Source organism: Entelurus aequoreus, linkage group LG05 (genome assembly GCF_033978785.1).
Source record: "Entelurus aequoreus isolate RoL-2023_Sb linkage group LG05, RoL_Eaeq_v1.1, whole genome shotgun sequence".
In the NCBI taxonomy this organism is placed as follows: Eukaryota; Metazoa; Chordata; class Actinopteri; order Syngnathiformes; family Syngnathidae; genus Entelurus; species Entelurus aequoreus.
The window spans coordinates 24,634,569-24,658,186 of NC_084735.1; the positions used below are offsets into that span (position 1 = coordinate 24,634,569).

Sequence of the window (23,618 nt, forward strand, 5' to 3'; positions counted from 1 at the left end):
TCTCTTGTAACACTACAGCCTTATTCTTGTCACATCACAGCTTTATTCTTGTAAACTTTCCGACATTTTCTCTTGTAACACTACAGCCTTATTCTTGTCACATCACAGCTTTATTCTTGTAAACTTTCCGACATTTTCTCTTGTAACACTACAGTCTTATTCTTGTCACAGCACAGCTTTATTCTGGTAACTTTACAACATTTTTTCTTGTAACACTACAGCCTTATTCTCGCCACATCACAGCTTTATTCTGGTAACTTGCCGACATTTTTTCTTGTAACAATACAGCTTTATTCTTGTCACATACCAGCTTTATTCTGGTAAACTTCCAACATTTTTTCTTGTAACATCACAGCTTTATTGTTGTAACTTTCTGACTTTTTTTTCTTGTGACACTACAGTCTTATTGTCATCACATCACAGTTTTATTCTTGTAAACGTTCCGACATTTTTTCTTGTAACACTACAGCCTTATTCTCATCACATCACAGCTTTATTCTTGTAAACTTTCCGACATGTTCTCTTGTAACACTACAGCCTTATTCTCGTCACATCCCAGCTTTATTCTGGAAACTTCCCAACATTTTTTCTTGTAACATCACAGCTTTATTGTTGTAACTTTCCGACTTTTTTTCTTGTAACACTACAGTCTTATTCTCATCACATCACAGATTTATTCTGGTATCTTTGCAAACAATTTTCTTGTAACATTACAGCCTTATTCTCATCACAGCTTTATTCTTGTAACTTTCCGACATTTTTTCTTGGAACATTGCAGCCTTATTCTTGTCACATCACAGCCTTATTCTTGTAACATTCCGATATTTTCTCTTGTAACACTACAGCCTTATTCTGGTAACTTTTCTGACATTTTTTCTTGTAACATTACAGCTTTGCTTAAACACCACAACAATGTTATACCTGTAACTTTCCAAATTATTTCCTTGTAACATTATAGCTTACAAGTTTATTCTCGTAAAACAAAACTTTATTCTTGTAACTTTTATTTTGCAACATTACAACTTTTTTTTAACACTGAGGCTTTATTCTTGTAACTTTCCAACATGTTTTTCTATACATCACATCAAAGTGTTATACCTGTAAATTTCCAATTTATATTTTTGCAACATTACAAATTACAAACTACTTTTTTCTCATAATATCGAGGTTTTACTTTCATAACTTTCCTTTTTTTTTTTATAACATAAGAGCCTTAGTCTCATCACATCACATATTTACACAGATAATTTTTTCTTGCAAAATTTTAATTTTTTCTTGTTACATAAGTGTTGTACCTGTAATTTTCCAACTTCTTGTCTTTACAAGTTTATTCCCGTAACATCAAAACGTTATTCTTGTAACTTTCCAACTTTTTTCTTGTAACATTACAACTTTATTCTCATAACGTCAAGGCTTTATTCTCGTAATTTTCCGACTTTTTTCATGTAACATTCCGACTTTTTTTTACAACATCACAGTTGTATACATTTTACGCTCCAGCTTTTTTGTAACATTACACTTTTTTCTTTTAACATCACAGCTTTTACTTTACTAATGCTCCAACTTGTTGTCCTGTACCTTAAGTCTTGTAACATTCCGAATTTCTTTTACTTGCAACACAACTTTTTTCTTCTAGCATCGCAGCTATATACTTGTAACGCTTTTTGTTCTTTATTCTTGTAACATTACACATTTTTTCCCTCGTAACATCGCAGCTTTATTTTTTTTATAACATTCATACCTTTTTTGTGTAACATATCCAACTTTATTTGTGTAACATTATGCCTTAATTTCATCGAATAACTGTTGTTTGAACTTTACTTATTTTTTCTTTGTGACTGTTTTTTCTTTGTAGTCTGGATTGTTGCATTCATTATTTTAAAATTAGAACAATTCATTTTCTAATGATATTCCAACTTAATTCTCTTAGCATTAAACAGTTTTTTTCATATATATACCTTATCAAATTGGAGGTGTTATACATTTTGGATACGGAAGTACTTTGCATAAAAATGGCTACAAATGCTAAACGATAAATGCCATGTTTTGGTGAAACCACTTCAATTAGAAGTGAAGGTCACATTTGTGCTATAGAAAGACAAAATAATATATATGTAAATATAGTACAGGGCAAAAGTTTGGACACACCTTATCATTCAATGCGTTTTCTTTATTTTCATGACTATTTACATTATAGATTGTCACTGAAGGCATCAAAACTATGAATGAACACATGTGGAGTTATGTACTTAACAAAAAAAGGTAAACTAACTAAAAACATGTTTTATCAAATAAATTTCCCCCAAAAATGCGACTTATACTCCAGTGCGACTTATATATGTTGTTTTCCTTCTTTATTATGCATTTTCGGCCGGTGCGACTTATACTCCGGAGCGACTTATACTCCGAAAAATACGGTATATACAGTACAGGCCAAAAGTTTGGACACGCCTTCTCCTCATTCAATGGGTTTTCTTTATTTTCATGACTATTTACATTGTAGATTGTCACTGAAGGCATCAAAACTATGAATGAACACATGTGGAGTTATATACTTAACAAAGAAAGGTGAAATAACTGAAAACATGTTTTATATTGTAGTTTCTTCAAAATAGCCACCCTTTGCTCTGATTACTTTTCCGCACACTCTTGGCATTCTCTCGATGAGCTTCAAGAGGTAGTCACCTCAAATGGTTTTCACTTCACAGGTGTGCTTGAAGCTCATCGATAGAATGCCAAGGGTGTGCGAAAAAGTAATCAGAGCAAAGGGTGGCTATTTTGAAGAAACTACAATATAAAACATGTTTTCAGTTATTTCACCTTTCTTTGTTAAGTACATAACTCCACATGTGTTCATTCATAGTTTTGATGCCTTCAGTGACAATCTACAATGTAAATAGTCATGAAAATAAAGAAAACCCATTGAATGAGGAGAAGGTGTGTCCAAACTATTGGCCTGTACTGTATATACCGTATTTTTCGGAGTATAAGTCGCTCCGGAGTATAAGTCGCACCGGCCGAAAATGCATAATAAAGAAGGAAAACAACATATATAAGTCACACTGGAGTATAAGTCGCATTTTTGGGGGAAATTTATTTGATAAAACCCAACACCAAGAATAGACATTTGAAAGGCAATTTAAAATAAATAAAGAATAGTGAACAACAGGCAGAATAAGTGTACGTTATATGACGCATAAATAACCAACTGACAACGTGCCTGGTATGTTAACATAACATATTATGGTAAGAGTCATTCAATTAACTATAACATATAGAACATGCTATACGTTTACCAAACAATCTGTCACTCCTAATCACTAAATCCCATGAAATCTTATACGTCTAGTCTCTTACGCGGACTAGCTAAATAATATTATTTGATATTTTACGCTAATGTGTTAATCATTTCACACAAGTCGCTCCTGAGTATAAGTCGCACCCCCGGCCAAACTATGAAAAAAACTGCGACTTATAGTCCGAAAAATACGGTACTTTTTTTTTTTTTTTTTTTGAATACTTATTTTTCAAACTGTATACACTATATTACAACATAACCAGTTTCTCTTGCAAAAGTAGATTTATCAAGCTGCAAAAAAAAAAAGTCCATGATTAATTATAAAAATTGCACAGATCCGAGTCTTGTTTGTGGTCACAGGCTAAAGCAGAGGTGTCCAAAGTTTTTCCACTGAGGGCCGCACATGGAAAAATTAAAGCATGCGGGGGCCATTTTGATATTTTTCATTTTCAAACCATAACAAAATACATGGATTTTGTTTGTTTTTTACCTTTAGGGCTCTCGGGGACCATAAAGGGTCTAAGTCATTAAGGTTGGAGTTCAAATCCCAGCCGAGTCATACCAAAGACTATAAAAATGGGACCCATTACCTCCCTGCTTGGCACTCGGCATCAAGGGTTGGAATTGGGGGTTAAATCACCAAAATGATTCCCGGGCGCGGCGCCGCTGCTGCCCACTGCTCCCCAAGGGGATGGGTCAAATGCAGAGGACAAATTTCACCACACCTAGTGTGTGTGTGACAATCATTGGTACTTTAACTTTAACTTAACTTAAATGTTAAAAAAAAGTCAAATTATTATTTTTTTTTATTTATATAACGCTTACAGTAAATCTGTACAGTATATCAACTTCAGGTTTATATAAAGTTTAAAAAAACAAAAAGGTTTTATGCTTTTTCTGTCAAAGACAACTTAGTTTTTTTATAATAAAACTGAAATATGCAGTATTTCCCCCACTGCCCAAAACATTCAGAAAGCAATGTTTGATGTGAAGTAATTAGAGCCTTAAAAATATCAATAATGCAGGACACCATTGATTTTAATTCATTATTATTTTTGAGTAATCACAGTGAAAAGATAAATAAAATCCCATTAAATATATTTGGGATCCAAAAGGTGCCCCACTCAGAAAGTGATACATTTTTATTAGTTTTTTTTTTACTTTCAACACTTAAGTTACGAGCTCAACTTTAGATATATCTGTCGATTTTACGTTTGAACTATTATTTTGTTTGTTTTATGCTCTTTTGTCAAATAAAATGTTGATGTTTCTGTATGGCAACCACACAATATATGCAATATTTCCCACATAAAACATTTTGAAGTGAAATATTTGAAATAATTGGAGCCTTGAATAGGTTAATAATTCATTATAACATTGATTTTTTTTTTTTGGAGCAATGGCAAAAAAAAGAAAAAAGAAAGATAGACAAAAGAAGAAGAAAAAAGCCTGCATGGTAGCTTTGTGTCAACATTGCAACTTTTTCTAGTTAGATTTCACCTCATTCCACTTTTTTAAATGTTTTTTTTAATTTTTGCAAAAGCATTTCCAGAATGTGTCGCGGGCCGGTAAACAATTAGCTGCGGGCCGCAAATGGCCCTCGGGCCACACTTTGGACACCCCCGGGCTAAATCATAGCGTCAACAAAAAAAAGGCCACACCCACTATATTGTTTGAATGGCAATTGTTTGAATGTTTGAATTTCGCACACATCCTGTTGTATCTCTTCTCTGTATGCAATATGAAAAATAGAATGAATCCCATCCCTCTCTCCACAGGGAAGTTGTCCCTGGAGGAGTTCATCAAAGGTGCCAAAAGCGACCCCTCCATCGTTCGGCTACTCCAGTGCGACCCCAGCTCGGCCTCCCAGTTCTGAGCAGTGGCCTCCATGTTGCTACTGCAGCAGGCCGCTGAAATGCATGATGTTTTTTTGTTTTTTTCTTCTCATATCGCTCGTTTCGATCCATACTTAAACGTCGGCAAACGGTGGAAGGATTTAAGTTCCGTGTTATTGATTTTGGGATATTTTCGACATTTCAAAAGGACACGCGTATTGATGAGTTCTGCCTCTCTCTGGAACATGAGAGGCGTCTCATCCAGCACACACACACTTGTGTAAATCATGTACATGTATATATATGACATTATATGTGTGTATCATACTTGTGTACACACTCTGGTATTTCCAAGGCAGTATTATGTAGCGTGACCCTATGGGGTTGCAGTGGGCCACTTTGATTTCAACATTTTTAATTTAATTTAATAGGATTATTATAGTTATTTATTATTGTGATTATTATGTTCGTAGAAGTGATATTTACATTTTTTTTCATGCTTTATTTTGTACGTTTTCTGCATTAATGTCATGCTTTTGTGCGTTTTAACTTGGTTTACAGCGACGGAGGGAGACACAATGTCAAGTTAAATATCATGCGTTTGATATAAAAGCATCAGTAGCACACTTTATTTGTGACGCCACGTCCGATCGTGCGTGTGCATGTCGACGTATGGAATGCTCGAGGTTGATTTGAACTGTATTATTATTATATTGATGATCACGAACAGTACGCAGGTGTCAGTTGTTACCCATCCGCACTGCATGAACCCATGAAAAAATGGCGACTAAAACAAAAGTAATGCACGGTGGTCTCTTTTTGCGGCTTCAATGATTTGTCTTGGTCACTCACTAAGGGCTCGCTCATCACTGGGAACGCTTTAATCACCTCCCGGATGAACTGCTTACCAGGGCAGGGAAATGAAGGGACATGTTTCACATGATAATTACAGTCCTGGGTTGTTGTTGTTTTTAAGGTAATAAGGGAGCTTGTTGTGTAGTAATTCAGTGTGGAATAACTACTGTGGACCATCCATTTCCTAACGCTTGTCCCTTTTGGCAAAATCAAGGAAATGTCCAATGAGGGCCACACATGAAGTAATGTTACAAAAATGAAGTCGCAATATTACCAGAAAAAAAACATTTAAAACTTATTTTTCAAGATCATTAAATGCATTTTATCAAAACAGTCAAAAAATGATTAGAAACAAAGCGTATTCTTATGAGAAAACACAGTAATATTGAAAGGGGGGGGGGGGGGGGGAGTACATGTAAGGGCATTAATAATACTGAAAGCGGAAAAAAATTTTAAACCATTTTTTTTTAAATGAAAAGAGGCAAAATATTACAAAAAAATAAGTTGTAATACTGACAGAAAGAGAAGAGGGACATTTTTGAGAATAGAAAAAAAATGTGGCATTTATGTAAACAGGGAAAAAAAAATTTTCCAGAGATATTTCATAATGAAAAAATATATCGCATAGGTTTTATTGGAATAAAGATGCATTTTTTATTTTACAAAAATGGTCAAAATATTACAAAAGTTAAGTTGTAATATTAAAAGAAAGTTTAAGGAGACATTTTTGAGAATAAAGCGTAGATTTAAAAAAATATACATATATATATATTTATATATATATAATGTGGCATTTATGTCAGTGAAGAAATATTAGCAGGGAGGAATAATTTCCCGAGATGTTAAATTACGAAAACATAAATTGCATACGTTTTATTGGAATAAAGATGCATTTTTTATTTTACAAAAATGGTCAAAATAATTAAAAAAAAAAAGTTGCAATATTCCCGCGACCCCCGAACGGAACAAGCAGTGGAAAATGGATGGATGGAAGTTGTAATATTAAAATAATGTTTAAGGAGACATTTTTGAGAATAAAGTGTAGTTTAAAAAAAATAAATAAATAAATACAAATATATATATATATATATATATATATATATATATATATATATATATATATATATATATATATATATATATATATATATATATATATATATATATATATATATATATATATAATGTGGCATTTATGGCAGTGAAGAAATATTAGCAGGGGGGAATAATTTCCCGAGATGTTACATTATGAAAAAATAAAAAAATCAATTGCATACGTTTTATTGGAATAAAGTCGTCGTTTTTTGTTTTTTTTTAACGAAAAAAGACAAAATATCACAAAAATTAAGTTGTAATATTGCAAGAAAGAAAATGTAGACATTTTTGAGAATAAAGAGTAGATTTGAAAAAATATATATATTTATCATTTGGGATTTATGTCAGTGAAGGAATACTAGGGGAGGGGAAAAAAAGTAATTTCCAAACAAATTATTTTACAAAAATGATATTGCAAACGTTTTATTTGAATACATTTGACATGTTTCAGTTGGCACAAGTGGTAGAAAATGGATGGATGGATGGGTATTAATGTCAGTGAAGAAATATTAGCAGGGCGGAAAAAAAACTAATTTCCCGAGATGTTACATTACGAAAAAATTAATCACATACATTTTGTTGGAATAAAGTCGCATTTTCTTTTTACGAAAAGAGCCAAATTGTTACAAAAATTCAGTTTTATTATTACAAGAAAGAAAAAGTGGACATTTTTGAGAATAAAGAGATTTTTTTTAAAATGATCACTTGACATTTATGTCAGTGAAGATTAGCAGGAAGAAAAAACACATTTCCCGCGATGTTACATTACGAAAAAATGTATTAGAATGAAGTTGCTTTTTTTTTTTCTAAAAAGAGGCAAAACATCACACAAATTAAGTTTTGATATTACAAGAAATAAAAGGGGGGTTTTTTTAAGAATCTAGAGTTGAGTTATAAAAATGATCTAAAATTGACAACATTTAAATGTAATATGATAAAATATATGCAACTTTTTTCTTCAAACTTTTTGGCTTCATTCGAGTCAATTCAAGCTGTGTCCAAATACTTAAAATTGCCATCTTATTTGTGCACTCATAACTTTATCCTTGTTAAAATTACAACCATTTATTGCAATATTACCGCTTAATTCTTGTAATATTACAAAATTATTATATAAAATATGTAATTGTTCTATTGTAAAGAGCAACACTTACAGTAGCTATATCACACTGAAACCTGAATTAGTGACGTCACGTCCGGTTGATTGCATTGAAGCTTCTTTTGCTTTTGGGGTAGCTGGAACATCACTGCCTCCTGCTGGTAGGATAGGAAACAACATGGATGTAAAGTTTTATTCTCCTTCCAATGAACTGATTTTCTTATGTTGGATCGATTCTTTCGAATTTTTCACCATCCCATCACACTGCAACCTAACATTCCAAAACTTTGTTTTCTGCATGAAGAAAAAAAAAAATCCAATTATTTGACAATTTGTTCTACTGGACCTGAAAGAGAAATTCTTGTTTTGAATCTGCATGTGTGGACCCTTCTGTCATTTCTGGTTTCTGATTTATTATTTGTTGGTTATCAATAAAATATGTACTACTACTAGTCAATGTCTAAGTAGTCTTACCTGAAAAAATCTACTTTAGATTTGCAGAAAAAAAATCTAAAATAATGCAAAAACAAACATAATAAAAAAATATAAAAATAGTTTTATAGTCATATTAAAAGAAAAATTTAGTTTTTGTGACAATTTGGTAAACAGTTTATACAAATAAAATTGCAATATTGAATAAGTAAAAAATATGCTTTTGACAATAAAACCATAAAGCCACAAGAAAAAAAGAGTCACATTAGTTCGATTAAAAAAATGTTGTAAAATAAAAAAATGAAATTAAAATAGGACTTTTAAAGTCACAGCATTGCGATGAAAAAAAGTTATGAAAATAAAACCGTGATTAGATGAGACACAAATATCACTACTATTCATTTAAAAAGGAACAAAAAAAACCATGAAAAAGTACAGTAGCTTCTATTTTTAGGTTGTTTTTTTTTTTTTTTACCATTACATGTAAAAAACAGCTTAAAAAGTATAACATTTATTTTTTCCAATAGTCATTTATGAGAGTACATAAATATTTTTCGACATTATTCTATATAGTGAAATTATTAAAAAATATATATTGCCACAAAGCAGGAAATGCATTGATTGGTAGGTTACAAAAAAAACAAAAAAACATTTTAATTATAATTTTTTACATGTAAATTCCACTTTGGTGAGATATCTCAGACAGATTAAGGCTCCCCAAATCAAATTCATGCACGGAAATTAGGCACCAACAGAAAAAACCTTAGGCTGCTTTACATTAATGATCACAATTAGATTATGGCCATTAAATTGAGTAATATTGTTTGTTTACATGACGGTTATGACTGCAATCATAAGAGATCATCACCGTCACAATAACATGCTTATTCTAGTTCAGGGGTGTCCAAAGTGCGACCCAGGGGCCATTTGTGGCCCGCAGCTTATTACATTCTAAAATTACTATTAAAAAAACAAACATAAAACAGTGGAGTTAAAGAGGTGATATGTGTAATGGCAAAATTATTTTTTTGGTAATCTTTTCTCTAAACCACAATTTTAGCCTAAATGTTTGCGTAGTGGGTCTCCTTAGCTGCCAGCGCCTGGGTTTTGTCAAAGATAAGACACTTTTATGGCCTTGATGCATTCTTGGAGCCCACTGGAGATGTTTCCAAACCCCAACCTTGTCTGTGAATAGGACAATGTTGCAATTGTTGGGAGATCACTAATTTATATTGTGTTTGTCTTTTAGTCAAAGGTTACTTTACAAATGGGTTTATTTTGTGATGGTGACTGCCTGGCAAATGTTTCATGGAAACATTCCTAGCTTTGCTCATATTACAATCGCAAAGTGTGTTTGGCTCATCTTCCTCCCACTCCCAGGATAGAACGTTTCTCCCCAACCCCGTCCCCTTCTTCTCCCATTTCCCAAAGCAGATATAAACATCTTGAAGACTTATTTGTCCTCTCTCTCTTTCTTCCTCTACTTCTTTCTTTCTGTAGCAGCGTAAAACTTTCTTTTTTGTAAACTAATTTTACTTGACACCTCAAATAAATACTGAAAGGATCTTAGGAATTTCAATTAAACTGCCATGCAGGCTGTTTTTTTCTTTAACGCTGTCATTGCCTAAAAATTTTAATGAATCAAAATCAATGTTGTCATGAATTATTGACCAATTCAAGGCCCCAATTACTTCACATCAAATGTTCTACTTTGAAATATTTGTTAGGGAAAATATTGCACATTTTGTGTGTTTCTTTGACAGGATGGGCAAAAAACTATTAAAAAATAAATAAAACTTATAAATCGACATATAAATCTGAAGTTGATTTAGAACAGGGGTCGTCAACCTGTCGATCAATCAAATATTAGGGAAATGTTTTTATTAATATGACATTAGTGACACCCCCACCCGGAAAGTGACCAAAAGATCTGTCAACAGGCATTTTAACTCCTGAGCACGCCCGTATGCCTCGCCTCTCTCTCTCTCTCTAAGTACTATAGTCCGTGAACATTGCTCCAAAGTACGGATTCTTGTGTTGATTTATTGTACGTACAAAAGTAAACATTGACATGTACAAAGGCAGTGATATATGATCAAACAAAGCGGCAGCTAAAGAAGGACTTCCACGTTCATCCCCTCTTAATCAAACAGGAAAAACCCGGCAGGTGAACAGCTGATTTTACGACTTCCGGTTCTGGCGTAAGACAACCATGTGACTCGTGTCCCATATGTGACCATGAAATGAACAAATATACTACAATACTCAAACTATAGTGGCCATAAACAGCTAGCTTCTACAGCAGGGGTGACCAAAGTGTGGCACAGGGGCCATCTGTGGCCCGTGAAATTGTCATTGGTCTTAGGCACATTACAATTATTGTTTTTTAAATACAATACAAAACAGCAAAAATAATGAGAAAACAACTCAATTTAGACATCGGCCAATAATAACACAAAGCTGTGTCTTAAAAAAACACAAAAATAAAATGTTACACACATTATTATTCATACATATACATACACACATGTTTATATACATATGCATATGTATATTTAGATCTATATATCTATAAGTATATCTATATTTACATAGTGTTGGGACTAACGCGTTACAAAGTAACTACTGTAACGCCGTTAGTTTTGGCGGTAACTAGTAATCTAACGCGTTATTTTTTATATTCGGTAACTCAGTTACCGTTACTACATGATGCGTTACTGCGTTATTTTACGTTATTTTTTATGTAGTATCGGCTAGAAACTGAAGATCTGAGTGTGTTTTGTGGCAGCGCTGCGGTGGAAAATAAAAGGCGTACGTGCTTTGTGTGGGTGGGGGCGGGGGGGGGGAACTCCCATACCGTAGTTGAGGAGAAATTCTCAATACTTTTCTTTTGTCGACCACAAAGAAAATAACATTTTAGTTAAATGTAAGTTGTGTCTTGGATCAAAGATCCTATCTACTTCAAGTTCAAGTTAAAGTGCCATTATGTTGCAGCTATTTAAAATAGTTTTGTCAATTTGTTCTGGCCAGAAACAAATTGGCCTTTGTAACATATCTTTGTCTTTGTGTGTTGTATGTAGACCACATTGTTTGTGTGTTGTATGTAGACCACATTGCTTGTGTGTTGTATGTAGACCACATTGTTTGTGTGTTGTATGTAGACCACATTGCTTAGCAGAGTTCAGTGATGCAAATGCATGTCAAGTTGATCAACACATTGTATTATTCTCCAGTGCAATAACAGTACTGAAATGAAGGCTAAAGGGCATTAATGGGAGCTTTTAAAAAAGAAAAGAAAAAAATAAGTAACTAAATAGTTACTTTTCAAAGTAACGCATTACTTTTTGGTGTAAGTAACTGAGTTAGTAACTGAGGCAGGCACGGGTAGATTTTGCGCTGTGTGCAGGCGCCAAGTCCTGTTGGAACTTGAAATCTCCATCTCCATAGAGCAGGTCAGCAGCAGGAAGCATGAGGTGCTCTAAAACTTGCTGGTAGACGGCTGCGTTGACCCTGGATCTCAGGAAACAGAGTGGACCGACACCAGCAGATGACATGGCACCCCAAACCATCACTGATGGTGGAAACTTTACACTAGACTTCAGGCAACGTGGATCCTGTGCCTCTCCTGTCTTCCTCCAGACTCTGGGACCTCCATTTCCAAAGGAAATGCAAAATTTGCTTTCGTCAGAAAACATGACTTTGGACCACTCAGCAGCAGTCCAGCTCTTTTTTCCAGGGTCAACGCAGCCGTCTACCAGCAAGTTTTAGAGCACTTCATGCTTCCTGCTGCTGACCTGCTCTATGGAGATGGAGATTTCAAGTTCCAACAGGACTTGGCGCCTGCACACAGCGCAAAATCTACCCGTGCCTGGTTTACGGACCATGGTATTTCTGTTCTAAATTGGCCCGCCAACTCCCCTGACCTTAGCCCCATAGAAAATCTGTGGGGTATTGTGAAAAGGAAGATGCAGAATGCCAGACCCAAAAACGCAGAAGAGTTGAAGGCCACTATCAGAGCAACCTGGGCTCTCATAACACCTGAGCAGTGCCAGAAACTCATCGACTCCATGCCACGCCGCATTAACGCAGTAATTGAGGCAAAAGGAGCTCCAACCAAGTATTGAGTATTGTACATGCTCATATTTTTCATTTTCATACTTTTCAGTTGGCCAACATTTCTAAAAATCCCTTTTTTGTATTAGCCTTAAGTAATATTCTAATTTTGTGACACACGGAATTTTGGATTTTCATTTGTTGCCACTTCAAATCATCAAAATTAAATGAAATAAACATTTGAATGCATCAGTCTGTGTGCAATGAATAAATATAATGTACAAGTTACACCTTTTGAATGCAATTACTGAAATAAATCAAGTTTTTCAAAATATTCTAATTTACTGGCTTTTACCTGTATATATTAGTGTGACTATATATATATATAGGTGTGTGTGTGTGTGTGTATATATATATATATATATATATATATATATATAGATGTGTGTGTGTGTATATACAGTATATGTATTTATTTTATTTATAGAGCTATGGATATATATATATACAGTGGGGCAAAAAAGTATTTAGTCAGCCACCCATTGATTGTCAATGGGTGGCTGACTAAATACTTTTTTGCCCCACTGTATATATCCCACTTCCAAAGACATGCACCTGGGGATAGGTTGATTGGCAACACTAAATTGGCCCTAGTGTGTGAACGTGAGTGTGAATGTTGTCTGTCTATCTGTGTCGGCCCTGCGATGAGGTGGCGACTTGTCCAGGGTGTACCCCGCCTTCCGCCCGATTGTAGCTGAGATAGGCTCCAGCTCCCCCCGCGACCCCAAAGGGAATAAGCGGTAGAAAATGGATGAATGGATATATATATATATATATATAAATATATATATATATTCACATAGCTCCTCCTCCTTCAATGAGAGATGACGCAAAGAAAAAGGCTCCGCTTCTGCTACCAGAGTTTTTGTTAAGTCTGAAGATTTGGACCACTGATTTGCGATGATTTGCGATCACAGCCACAGGAGAGTCACCCTGCATCTTCAATCTGATTTTGGTCAGTTGAGAGGCACGGATAGGCTGAAATAAGGCGAGTTGGAAGAGCAGTTATATATATATATATATACATACATACATACATACATAGATGTGTGTGTATGTATGTATATATATATATATATACATACACATACATATATATAGATGTGTGTGTGTGTATATATATATATATATATATATATATATATATATATATATAATCCATAGCTCTATAAATAACTATATATACACACACACACATTTTTCAAATTGTTATGACTGTGACCCTTTTGGGTCTGTGGGACCAAACTTGAGGGTACCCTTAAAGGTTAAAAAAACATCCATATATTATATTAGTTTTGAAAAGTAAGATTATGAAAATGGCCGCAGGTGTTAATATTTCAATGTGCGGCCCTCAGTGGAAAAAATGTGGACATCCCTGCTCTCGTTTTTCAGCTGTTTGCTAATAATCCTATATTAGTCTCTGTGTGTGTGTGTGCGTTTGTGTGTAACCTGTCCTTCCTGTCAGGTCACTGTCTGCAAATATTACACAACACACACATACAGCACTACAATGAACAAAACAAACAAGATGTATAAATACACATTTTATTTTCCAAAATGTAATAAATAAAAATACTTGTGCAACTAGTTTTACGGAAAACTAGTTGGCTTTGGCTTCACACAAATGGGGGCGCACACACACACACACACACACGGGCGCATAAACAACAACATGCGGCGATGACACACCTTCACACAGCATTTGTCAGGCATAATGACCAGAAACTACCGTACAGCCACTAAATAATTCTCCTTGCACACAGGTTTCATATTGCCCCACTTTGAAAATGAATGAAACACAATCATAAATATCATTGTAGTTTTGCATATTACAAAATATCACTTGCATGGTCCACTTGATTACTCACACACTCACATCGTCACACCCACTGACCACAACATTAGGTACACCTGCATAGTCTGATGAGAAAAAAGTACCAACCGTTCTGATAAAACTGCTCAGAGAGAGATTTTTAATAGAACTGTTTATAATTATTTTATTAAGATATTAGCACCACTTCTCAGTATATTTTTGAATTAAAGCGACGATCACCAACGTGCATTTTTAAGAATTGTTAAGGTTCAGATGAAATACTTAATTTAATAATACTGTAATAATAAAAACAGGAAGGATTTTTGTATACATTTTGAAAACAATTCTGACAACTGCTTAAAGAGAAATGTTTATTTAACAAATTAGCACTTTTTCAATATTAATTTATAAAGTGAGTATTTATTTAGGAATTTTTTGACAACATTCCGATAAAACTGCTCAGAGAGTGTGACAGTTGTTTATCAAGTGAGTATTTATGGGAATTTTTTAATAACATTCAAATAAAACTGCTCATAGTACGAGTAGTTTTATAATAGTTGGTTACAAACTGTTCAAAGAGTGCAATATTTATTTATCAAGTAAGTATTTTTTATAAAAAATAGTTTTTGAAAACATTCCGATTAAACTTCTCAGAGAGTGCGATATTTATTATTAGGTGAGAATTCCAATTCCAATAAAAATGCTCAGAGTGCGCGATATTAATTTGTCAAGTATTTTTATAGGACTTTTTTGATAAGAGTGCACAATATTTATCAAGTGAGAATTTTTAAGGGAACTTTTTGATGGAATTTTCTATAAAAATGCTTGGAAATCTTAATAAATACATTTTTTTATCGGAATGTTTTGAAAACAATTTAAACAGTGCGCATGATATTAATGTATCAAATATTTTGCAGGAACTTTTTGGTAACGTTCCGATGCAAATCCTCAGTGAGTGCGGTATTTATTTATTAAGTATTTTTATGGGAATTTTTTTGATAACATTACGATAAAAAAAATTCATTCATCAAGTATTTTCCATAGGGGTTTCTTGATAACCGTGAACAATATTTATTTAGTGAGGTTTTTTTTCCATTGGATTTTCTTGATAACTTTCCGATAAAAATGTTCAGCGAGCGCGATATCTATCAAGTGAGTATTTGTGTGGGAACTTTTTGATAAGAATTCAGATAAAAATGCTCAGAGTGCGCAATATTAATTTGTCAAGTATTTTTAGATAAGAATTCCGATAAAAATGCTCAGACTGCGCGATATTAATTTGTCAAGTATTTTTATAGTACTTTTTTGATAACAGTGCACAATATTTATCAAGTGAGGTTTTTTTGGGGGGGTTGGGGGGGGGGTTTTGATAACTTTCCGATAAAAATGTTCAGAGAGCCCGATATCTAACAAGTGAGTATTTTTATGGGAATTTTTTTAATATTATTCAGATAAAAATACTCACAGAGCACAACATTTATCTAAGGAGTATTTTTATCGGAATTTTTTTGACAACATTCCGATAAACATTCATGTTTATCGGAATGTTTATCATTTATCCATTTAAAGAGTGAATTCCCAGCTTGTTGGCGATATCCTTCAGCCCCTGCAGGGTTTTCTTGTCGGGTTTGTGGTAGCTAGCCATGGATGAACTATTATGCCGTTATGAGTATCAATTAACAAATGAGTATTTTCCATCGGAACTGTTAACATGCTTATAAAAATTATTAAAGCGCGTTATTACTTTAACATAATTTGTCATCATTGTTGCGGATTGCGTAGAACTGCACAAGCGGGTTAAAATGTGAGGAATGTTAGTATAAAACGGAACAAAACAACGAGCATTTATATTGCACCTTTTGAGAACGTTCTGATAAAACTGCTCCAATAGAGATGAGCAGAGTTCCCTAAAGAACTTTAGGTCCACGGTGAAATATCATCTCCATAAGTCCACTATCTTCTCGGACTAAATCCAGAAACTGGATCGGTCCAGAGTCCCTCTCTCCAGTAGGTGGTGCTGTTCAGGCGGCCTCTGTTGAATTCCTTGGCCCTGGTGGGGCGTCTGCGGCCTTTGCCTGCTCGGCTGCTGGCGAGGAGGCTGCCTCTGCGTAGGCGGGAGGCTCCTGTACTGCGTCGAGGGACGTTGGGGGTGCTGTTGCCTCACCTGTTGTGACACCTGCCTCCTGGGCTCGCTAGAACTCCTCGGGGCTTCCGTGTAGCGGTTTGGAGGCGTTTCCGAGTGATGTCTCGGTTTGGTAACGCGAGATGCGGCCAGTTCCTCGAGCGGCCTCGCGACTCTGATCTACGGAAAATGTTGATTTAAATCGAACTTGGGGGAAAAATGCGCTTCCTTAATTTAAAAGTGAGACCATCTCACCGCTCGAGCTTCTCTGGGGCGCTTCCTCTGCAGGTAACAACAACAAGGCAGGCCCAGGAAGGACACGCACACGGACAAGCAGCGGGCGCAAAATATCAGCTGGACGATACAGGTGACGATGAGAGGAACCCACAGGATCAAAGTGGTGCTCTGGTAGAGGGTTGGAGATCAGTAAACCAGGAGCTGCTCTTTTTTGGAGTCACCCCATAAATGTTCATTTCTGCCGTTTTTAAAAATCCACTGCATAAATGTTCATTTCAGCCGTTTTTTAAAAATCAACAAAGTAAATGTTCATTTCTGCCGTTTTTAAAAATCCACTGCATGAAAGTTCATTTCTGCCGTTTTTAAAAATGAACCGCATAAATGTTCATTTCAGCAGTTTTTAAAAATCTACCGCATAAATTTTCATTTTGCTGTTCTTTAAAAATCAACCGCATAAATGCTCATTTCAGCGGTTTTTAAAAATCTACCGCATAAATGCTTATTTCAGCTGTTTTTAGGAATCAACTGCATAAATGCTAATTTCAGCTGGGTTTTTTTAAATCAACTGCATAAATGCTAATTCCTGCTAATTTTTTTTTAAATCAACCGCATACATGCTCATTTCTGCTGTTTTTAAAAAAATCAACTGCATAAATGCTCATTTCTGCTGTTTTTCTTTTTTAAATCAACCGCATAAATCTTAATTTCTGCTGTTTTAAAAAAAAATCAACCGCATAAATGTTCCTTTCTGCTGTTTTTAAAAAAATATACCGCTTAAATGTTCATTTTTTGCTGTTTTTTAAAAATCAACCGCATAAATGTTCATTTCTGCTGGGTTTTTTTTATATTCAACCACATAAATGTTCATTTCTGCTGTTTTAAAAAAATCAACCACATAAATGTTAATTTTTGCTGTTTTTTAAAAATTAACCGCATAAATGTTCATTTCTGCTGCTTTTTAAAAATCAACCGCATAAATGTTCATTTCTGCTGCTTTTTAAAAATCAACCGTATAAGTGTTCATTTCTGCAATTTTTATTTTGTCAAATCGACTGCATAAATGTTCATTTCTTCAATTTGAATTTTTTTTTTTTAAATAGACAGCATAAAAGTTAATTTCTGCTGTTTTTTAAAAAATCAACCGCATAAATGTTCATTTCTGCTGTTTTTTAAAAATCAACCGCATAAATGTTCATTTCTGCTGTTTTTTAAAAATCAACCGCTTAAATGTTCATTTCTGCTGTTTTTTAAAAATCAACCGCTTAAATGTTCATTTCTGCAATTTATTATTATTATTTTTTAAATTGACTGCATAAATGTTCATTTCTGCAATTTAAATTTTTTTTTTTTTAAATAGACAGCATAAAAGTTAATTTCTGCTGTTTTTTAAAAATTCACCCATTAATTTTCATTTCTGCTGTTTTTAGGAATCTACTGCATAAATGTTACATTTCTGCTGTTTTTCGATAATCAACTGCATAAATCTTAATGTCTGCTCTTTTTTTAGAAAAATACTGCATAAATGTTAGATTGCTACTGTTTTAGGAACAAACTGCGTACAAAAAACCCACATTAAAAAAAAACTGCATCCAGTGAATGCTAGATGTCAGCTCTTTTTGGGAATCAACTGCATACATCTTAGATTTCTGCTGTTTTTTTTTTAAATCAACTGCATAACTGCTGGATGTCTGCTGTTTTTATACATCAACTACATTAAATCTAGATGTCAGCTCTTTAAAAATCAACTGCATACATGTAAGATTTCTGATATTTTCAGGAATCCACTGCATTTATGTTACATTTTCTGCTCTTCTTAGGAATCAACTGCATAAATGTAAATGTATGCTGTTTTGGGGAATCAACTGTATAAACACTAGATTTAAGCTGTTTTAAGAATGAACTATATAAATGCTAGATGTCTGCTTTTTTTTGGAATCAACTGCACACATTCTAGATTTCTGCACTTTTTAAGAATCAACTACATACATGCTAGATGTCTGATCTTTTCTGGAATCCACTGCATTTGTTTTAGATTTCTGCTCTTTTTCAGAATCAACTGCATAAACACTAGATGTCAGCTGTTTTTAGGAATCAACTGCATAACCCCTATATTTCTGTTCTTTTTCTGAGTCAACTGCATAAATGCTAGATTTCTGCTCTTTTTAGGAATCCACTACATATATGTTAGATGTCTGCTCCTTTTAGGAATCAACTGCATTAACACTAGATTTCAGCGGTTTTTTAATAATTAATTTTAATAAATGCTAGATTTCTGTTCTTTTTAAGAATCAACTGCATACATGCTAGATTTCTGCTCTTTTTAGGAATAAACTGCATATGTGCTAGATGTTTGCTCTTTTAAGGAATCCACTACATATAAGTTTTAAGAACCAACAGCATATAAGTCAATTTCTGCTGTTTTTAAGAATCAACTGTGAAAATGCTAGATTTTTTTCTCTTTTTACGATGTAACTACATAAATGTTACATTTCTTCTGTGTTTAAGAATCAACTGCATACATGCTAGATGTTTGCTGTTTTTAGACATCAACTGCATACATGGTAAATGTTGGCTCTTAACAGGAATCAACTACATAAAGGCGCCATATTTCTGCTCTTTTTAAAAAACCTGTTCAGCTTGCATAAATACTAGATATTTGCTGTTTTTAAGAATCAACTGCATACATGCTAAATGTTTGCGGTTTTTGAGAATCAGCTGCATAAATGCCTGATTTCTGCTCTTTTAAGAAATCAACTGCTTAAATGCTAAATGTTTGTGGTTTTTAAAAATAAATTGTATACCGTAAATGCTAGATTTCTGCCCTTTTTAAGAATCACTGCATACATGCTAGACGTTTGCTGTTTTTAGGAATCAACTGCATATATGCTAGATATCTGCTCTTTTTTAGTATTCAACTGCATATAGGCTAGAGATTTCTACTGTTTTTAGGAATCAAAACAAAAAACTAGAGACAAATCTACAATGTGACAGGAGCGTACTGCCGTTTTTAAGGACCGACTGCAAAAACAGTCAAAGATCTTCTATAGCCACACACACAGTGCTCTATTTTGTCAATAACCCAGTGCCAGTGGTCAAAGGTCGTAACTCACATAGATGCGCGTGGGGTCGAAAGGACACTCGTTGGTGATGCTGGAGTAGCCGATGGCGTCGGGGAAGCGGCAGTGCGTCAGGAGGCTGCGCCCGCCGTGAATGATGGCCCTCACCACAGACACCAGGAGGCCGACGGCAGCCGCGGCCGCCACGAGGGAGGAAGCCAAGCTCATGCTGAAGAGGGACCAGGTCTGCCACACACACACATAGCCAAAGCATTAGGTACGCTTGTGCAAAGTGTGTTTTTAAATGAAATCATTCATCAGGGGATCAAAGCCAAGCCTTTTATTGTTAGCATTGATGGCTGCATAATTAACTAAAGATATGATAAACAGGTGAGAAGCCAAGTCCCGCCCCAGTTTAAACTGACAAAAGGTAACCAGGGAGTGGTTTAGGGGGACCAGTTTCACTTATTGGCCTTAGTTTCAACCCGGCTAGTCTCGTCTGAGCAGCCTGACAGCTGACAGCGACGGCCAGGAGTGTTACGCAACCGTTTTGGGTTCATAAGAACCGTGTAAGTCACAGGTGTCAAACTCAAGGCTGACGAGCCACATCATTTTATGTGGCCCGCCAAAGACTGGAATTAATATGCTTCAATAAAGTACTTTATCTTTTGCATGTACTGCATATCTTTTGAACTTTAATATGATCTAATCATACAAAAATATACATGCATACTACCGAAACAAACATTTCTGTAAACATTTAAAGAAATACTTAAATATCTGCTTGACTGTTTTAGCTATCTATCAAATTGTACACTGCAAAAATGACAATATATTTTACTGTAAAAAAATAAATAAAAATAAAAATAAACCTGGTCGGTCAGTCCCCAGAATTTTACCATAAAATCACTGAGGTCCGTTTTTCCATTTACAGCAATGTGCTGTATATAAATAAAAAAAATATCTGTAATTTTTGGACTCTAAGAAGCATTTAAAATCCTTTTCTTTTTTCAAAAAAAAGATAGTGCACCTTATAAACCGGAGCATGTATTAATTGTGGTTGTGCCTACCCGCCTCAAAGCTATTTTATTTATGATAAGTGCAACCTGTGCAATCACACAAAGGAAATACGTGTGGACTGCAGGTTGACTGACGCCTGTTCAATAAATGACACTACCAAGCAAGACCTAAACTTTAATGTTTAATTAAGAATACAGAACATTACATACGGCGCTCAGAAATCTGTCAAAATGTTTTAGCACGACTTTGGTAAGCTACGAAGCCGCACCGCTCGATGGATTGTCGGAGCAATACGGCTACAGTAGTCAGACGTGCTGTGCTGTCCTTCAACATACGAATATTAAGGTGTGTGTATAAGGACCCCAAAATGGCACCTATTAGGAGACATTATCTGGCGCTTTGTTTCGCAATATTATGCAAGACCAACTTTTCTTACCTATTGGTTCCTGCTGATGTGTATTTGGGATCTGCATAAGTCCCGGAAGTTTGCGCATGCCATCACCGTAGTCAATAAGCTCCTTTTTCTGTTTTTCTTCTTTTTTGGGGGCATTCATGCTCCACTATTGCCATTTCTAATATAAAGTAGCGTACAGTTCTAACTAGAGGTGTCCGATAACGGCTTTTTTGCCGATATCCCTAGATTGTCCAACTCTTAATTGCCGATTCAGATATCAATATATACAGTCGTGGAATTAACACATTAATATGCCTAATTTTGTTGTGATCTCCCACTGGATGCATTAAACAATGTAACAAGGTTTTACAAAACAAATCAACTCAAGTTATGGAAAAAAATGCCAACATGGCACTGCCATATTTATTATTGAAGTCACAAAGTGCATTATTTCTTTTAACATGCCTCAAAACAGCAGCTTGGAATTTGGGACATGCTCTCCCTGAGAGAGCATGGGGAGGTTGAGGTAGGCGGGGTTGAGGTGGGGGGAGGGGGGAGGGGTAGCAGGGGGTGTATATTGTAGCGTCCCGGAAGAGTTAGTGCTGCAAGGGGTTCTGGGTATTTGTTCTGTTGTGTTTATGTTGTGTTACGGTGCGGATGTTCTCCCGAAATGTGTTTGTCATTCTTGTTTGGTGTGGGTTCACAGTGTGGCGCATATTTGTAACAGTGTTAAAGTTGTTTATACGGCTACCCTCAGTGTGACCTGTATGGCTGTTGACCAAGTATGCGTGGCGTTCACTTGTGTGTGTGAAAAGCCGTAGATATGTGATTGGGTCGGCACGCAAATGCAGTGCCTTTAAGGCACGCCCCCAATATTGTTGTCTGGGTGGAAATCGGGAGAAATTCGGGAGAATGGTTGCCCTGGGAGATTTTTTCGGGAGGGGCACTGAAATTCGGGCGTCTACCGGGAAAATCGGGATGGTTGGCAAGTATGACTGGGAGACGCAACTGCTCTGTACTTCTCCCTATGTCCGTGTAGCACTCCGTACAGCGGCGTTTTAAAAAGTCATAAACTTTACTTTTTGAAACAGATACCGATTATTTCCGATATCACATTTTAAAGCATTTATCGGCCGTCCGATATTTTCTGACATCTCTAGTTCTATCTTATATCTGTCAGTAGACTCGCTATGGAAGCCCTAGAAACTACAACATGGCAGGCGGAGGGAGAGAAGACGCTGCCGAAGTGGAGCCGTGTAAAACGACGCATTCTAAAAGAGACGGTCAGAAAGCGGCTTGAAGATGGTCTGTAAAACATAATCTATACAACATTTTGACCAAAAAACCACCATTACATGTTATGGAGACCACAAAGAAGTGTTTAAATGTGAAAAAAAAAATCATATGGCCCCTTTAATGCACCTTATGATCCAGTATGTCTTGTGTATGACAAAAGACCTGTTCATCGACAGTGTGCCTTATAGGCGCCTAATGGTCCAAAAAGTATGGAAAATTAACAGAAATGTACATTTGTCGTAGAATTTCTGACCTTTTGACCTATATTTCTTGTCTTTTAAGAATGTCCGCTCATTTTCAATTCTCTTCTATTTTGTGCCATTGAATGGACCAGTGGTGGGACAAAGGTGAATATGGAGTTATGCCAACCTGTCTACAGAATGTTTAGAATTTCCAAATATGACTAAGAGATACAAGGTTTTTTTGGAACAGACAAAACCAAAACAAAACAATCATGACGCACTAGATAAAAAACAGTGACGCACAAGAGACATATAAAAAATGGCAGAAGACCGGAACTCGACAGTGATTTTGGCTTGTGTGTGTCTTGTTTGCTCCGGAGTAACATGTGGTCTGTCTGCACGGCCAACTTAATTCAACCTGCACTTCTGATAATGGGTAAATAAATTTGTTGTACTAAACTACTTTTGTTGCCTGCTTAAGCTTCGGACAATCCACTACATATTGAAAAATAAAAACAAATGCATCTGCAATTGTGTAATAGTATCATAAGGCAAATCCGTATATATGTATGATTTACTGTTAAAAACGGCCCTCTGAGGGCAAAGTAACTGCTATGTGGTCCTAAATGAAAACCACTTTGACACCCCTGGATACTATAAACATACTTGCCAACTTTGAGACCTCCGCATTCGGGAGATGGGGGAGGGGGGCAGCGGGGTTGAGGTGGGAAGAGTTGAGGCTGGGGGATTAGGCAGTGTTTGGTGGTAGCG

General features: G+C 35.2%; 2 protein-coding genes across 4 annotated transcripts in view; one reads left to right on the plus strand and one right to left on the minus strand.

Annotated features, from left to right (window-relative positions):
- The window catches only part of LOC133650356 (hippocalcin-like protein 1), a 120,309-nt gene extending 113,253 nt beyond the window's left edge, over window positions 1–7,056 (plus strand). Inside the window, exon 5 of the mRNA XM_062047502.1 lies at window positions 5,077–7,056. Coding sequence (XP_061903486.1) covers window positions 5,077–5,174 — 98 coding nt within the window. The 3' untranslated portion in view covers window positions 5,175–7,056. The remainder of the gene's footprint in view (window positions 1–5,076) is intronic.
- Window positions 1–23,618, minus strand: part of LOC133650353 (keratinocyte-associated protein 3-like) — a 35,259-nt gene that overhangs the window by 2,516 nt on the left and 9,125 nt on the right. The window contains exons 4-6 of one of the 3 annotated variants that reach the window (XM_062047497.1): window positions 20,010–20,201; window positions 16,918–17,067; window positions 14,254–16,842 (exon numbers count right to left, since the gene is read on the minus strand). In XM_062047497.1, coding sequence (XP_061903481.1) covers window positions 16,507–16,842; window positions 16,918–17,067; window positions 20,010–20,201 — 678 coding nt within the window. In that variant the 3' untranslated portion in view covers window positions 14,254–16,506. Of the gene's footprint in view, window positions 1–14,253; window positions 16,843–16,917; window positions 17,068–20,009; window positions 20,202–23,618 lie in introns of those variants that run through there. The other 2 variants (XM_062047498.1, XM_062047499.1) reach the window with 2 other exon arrangements.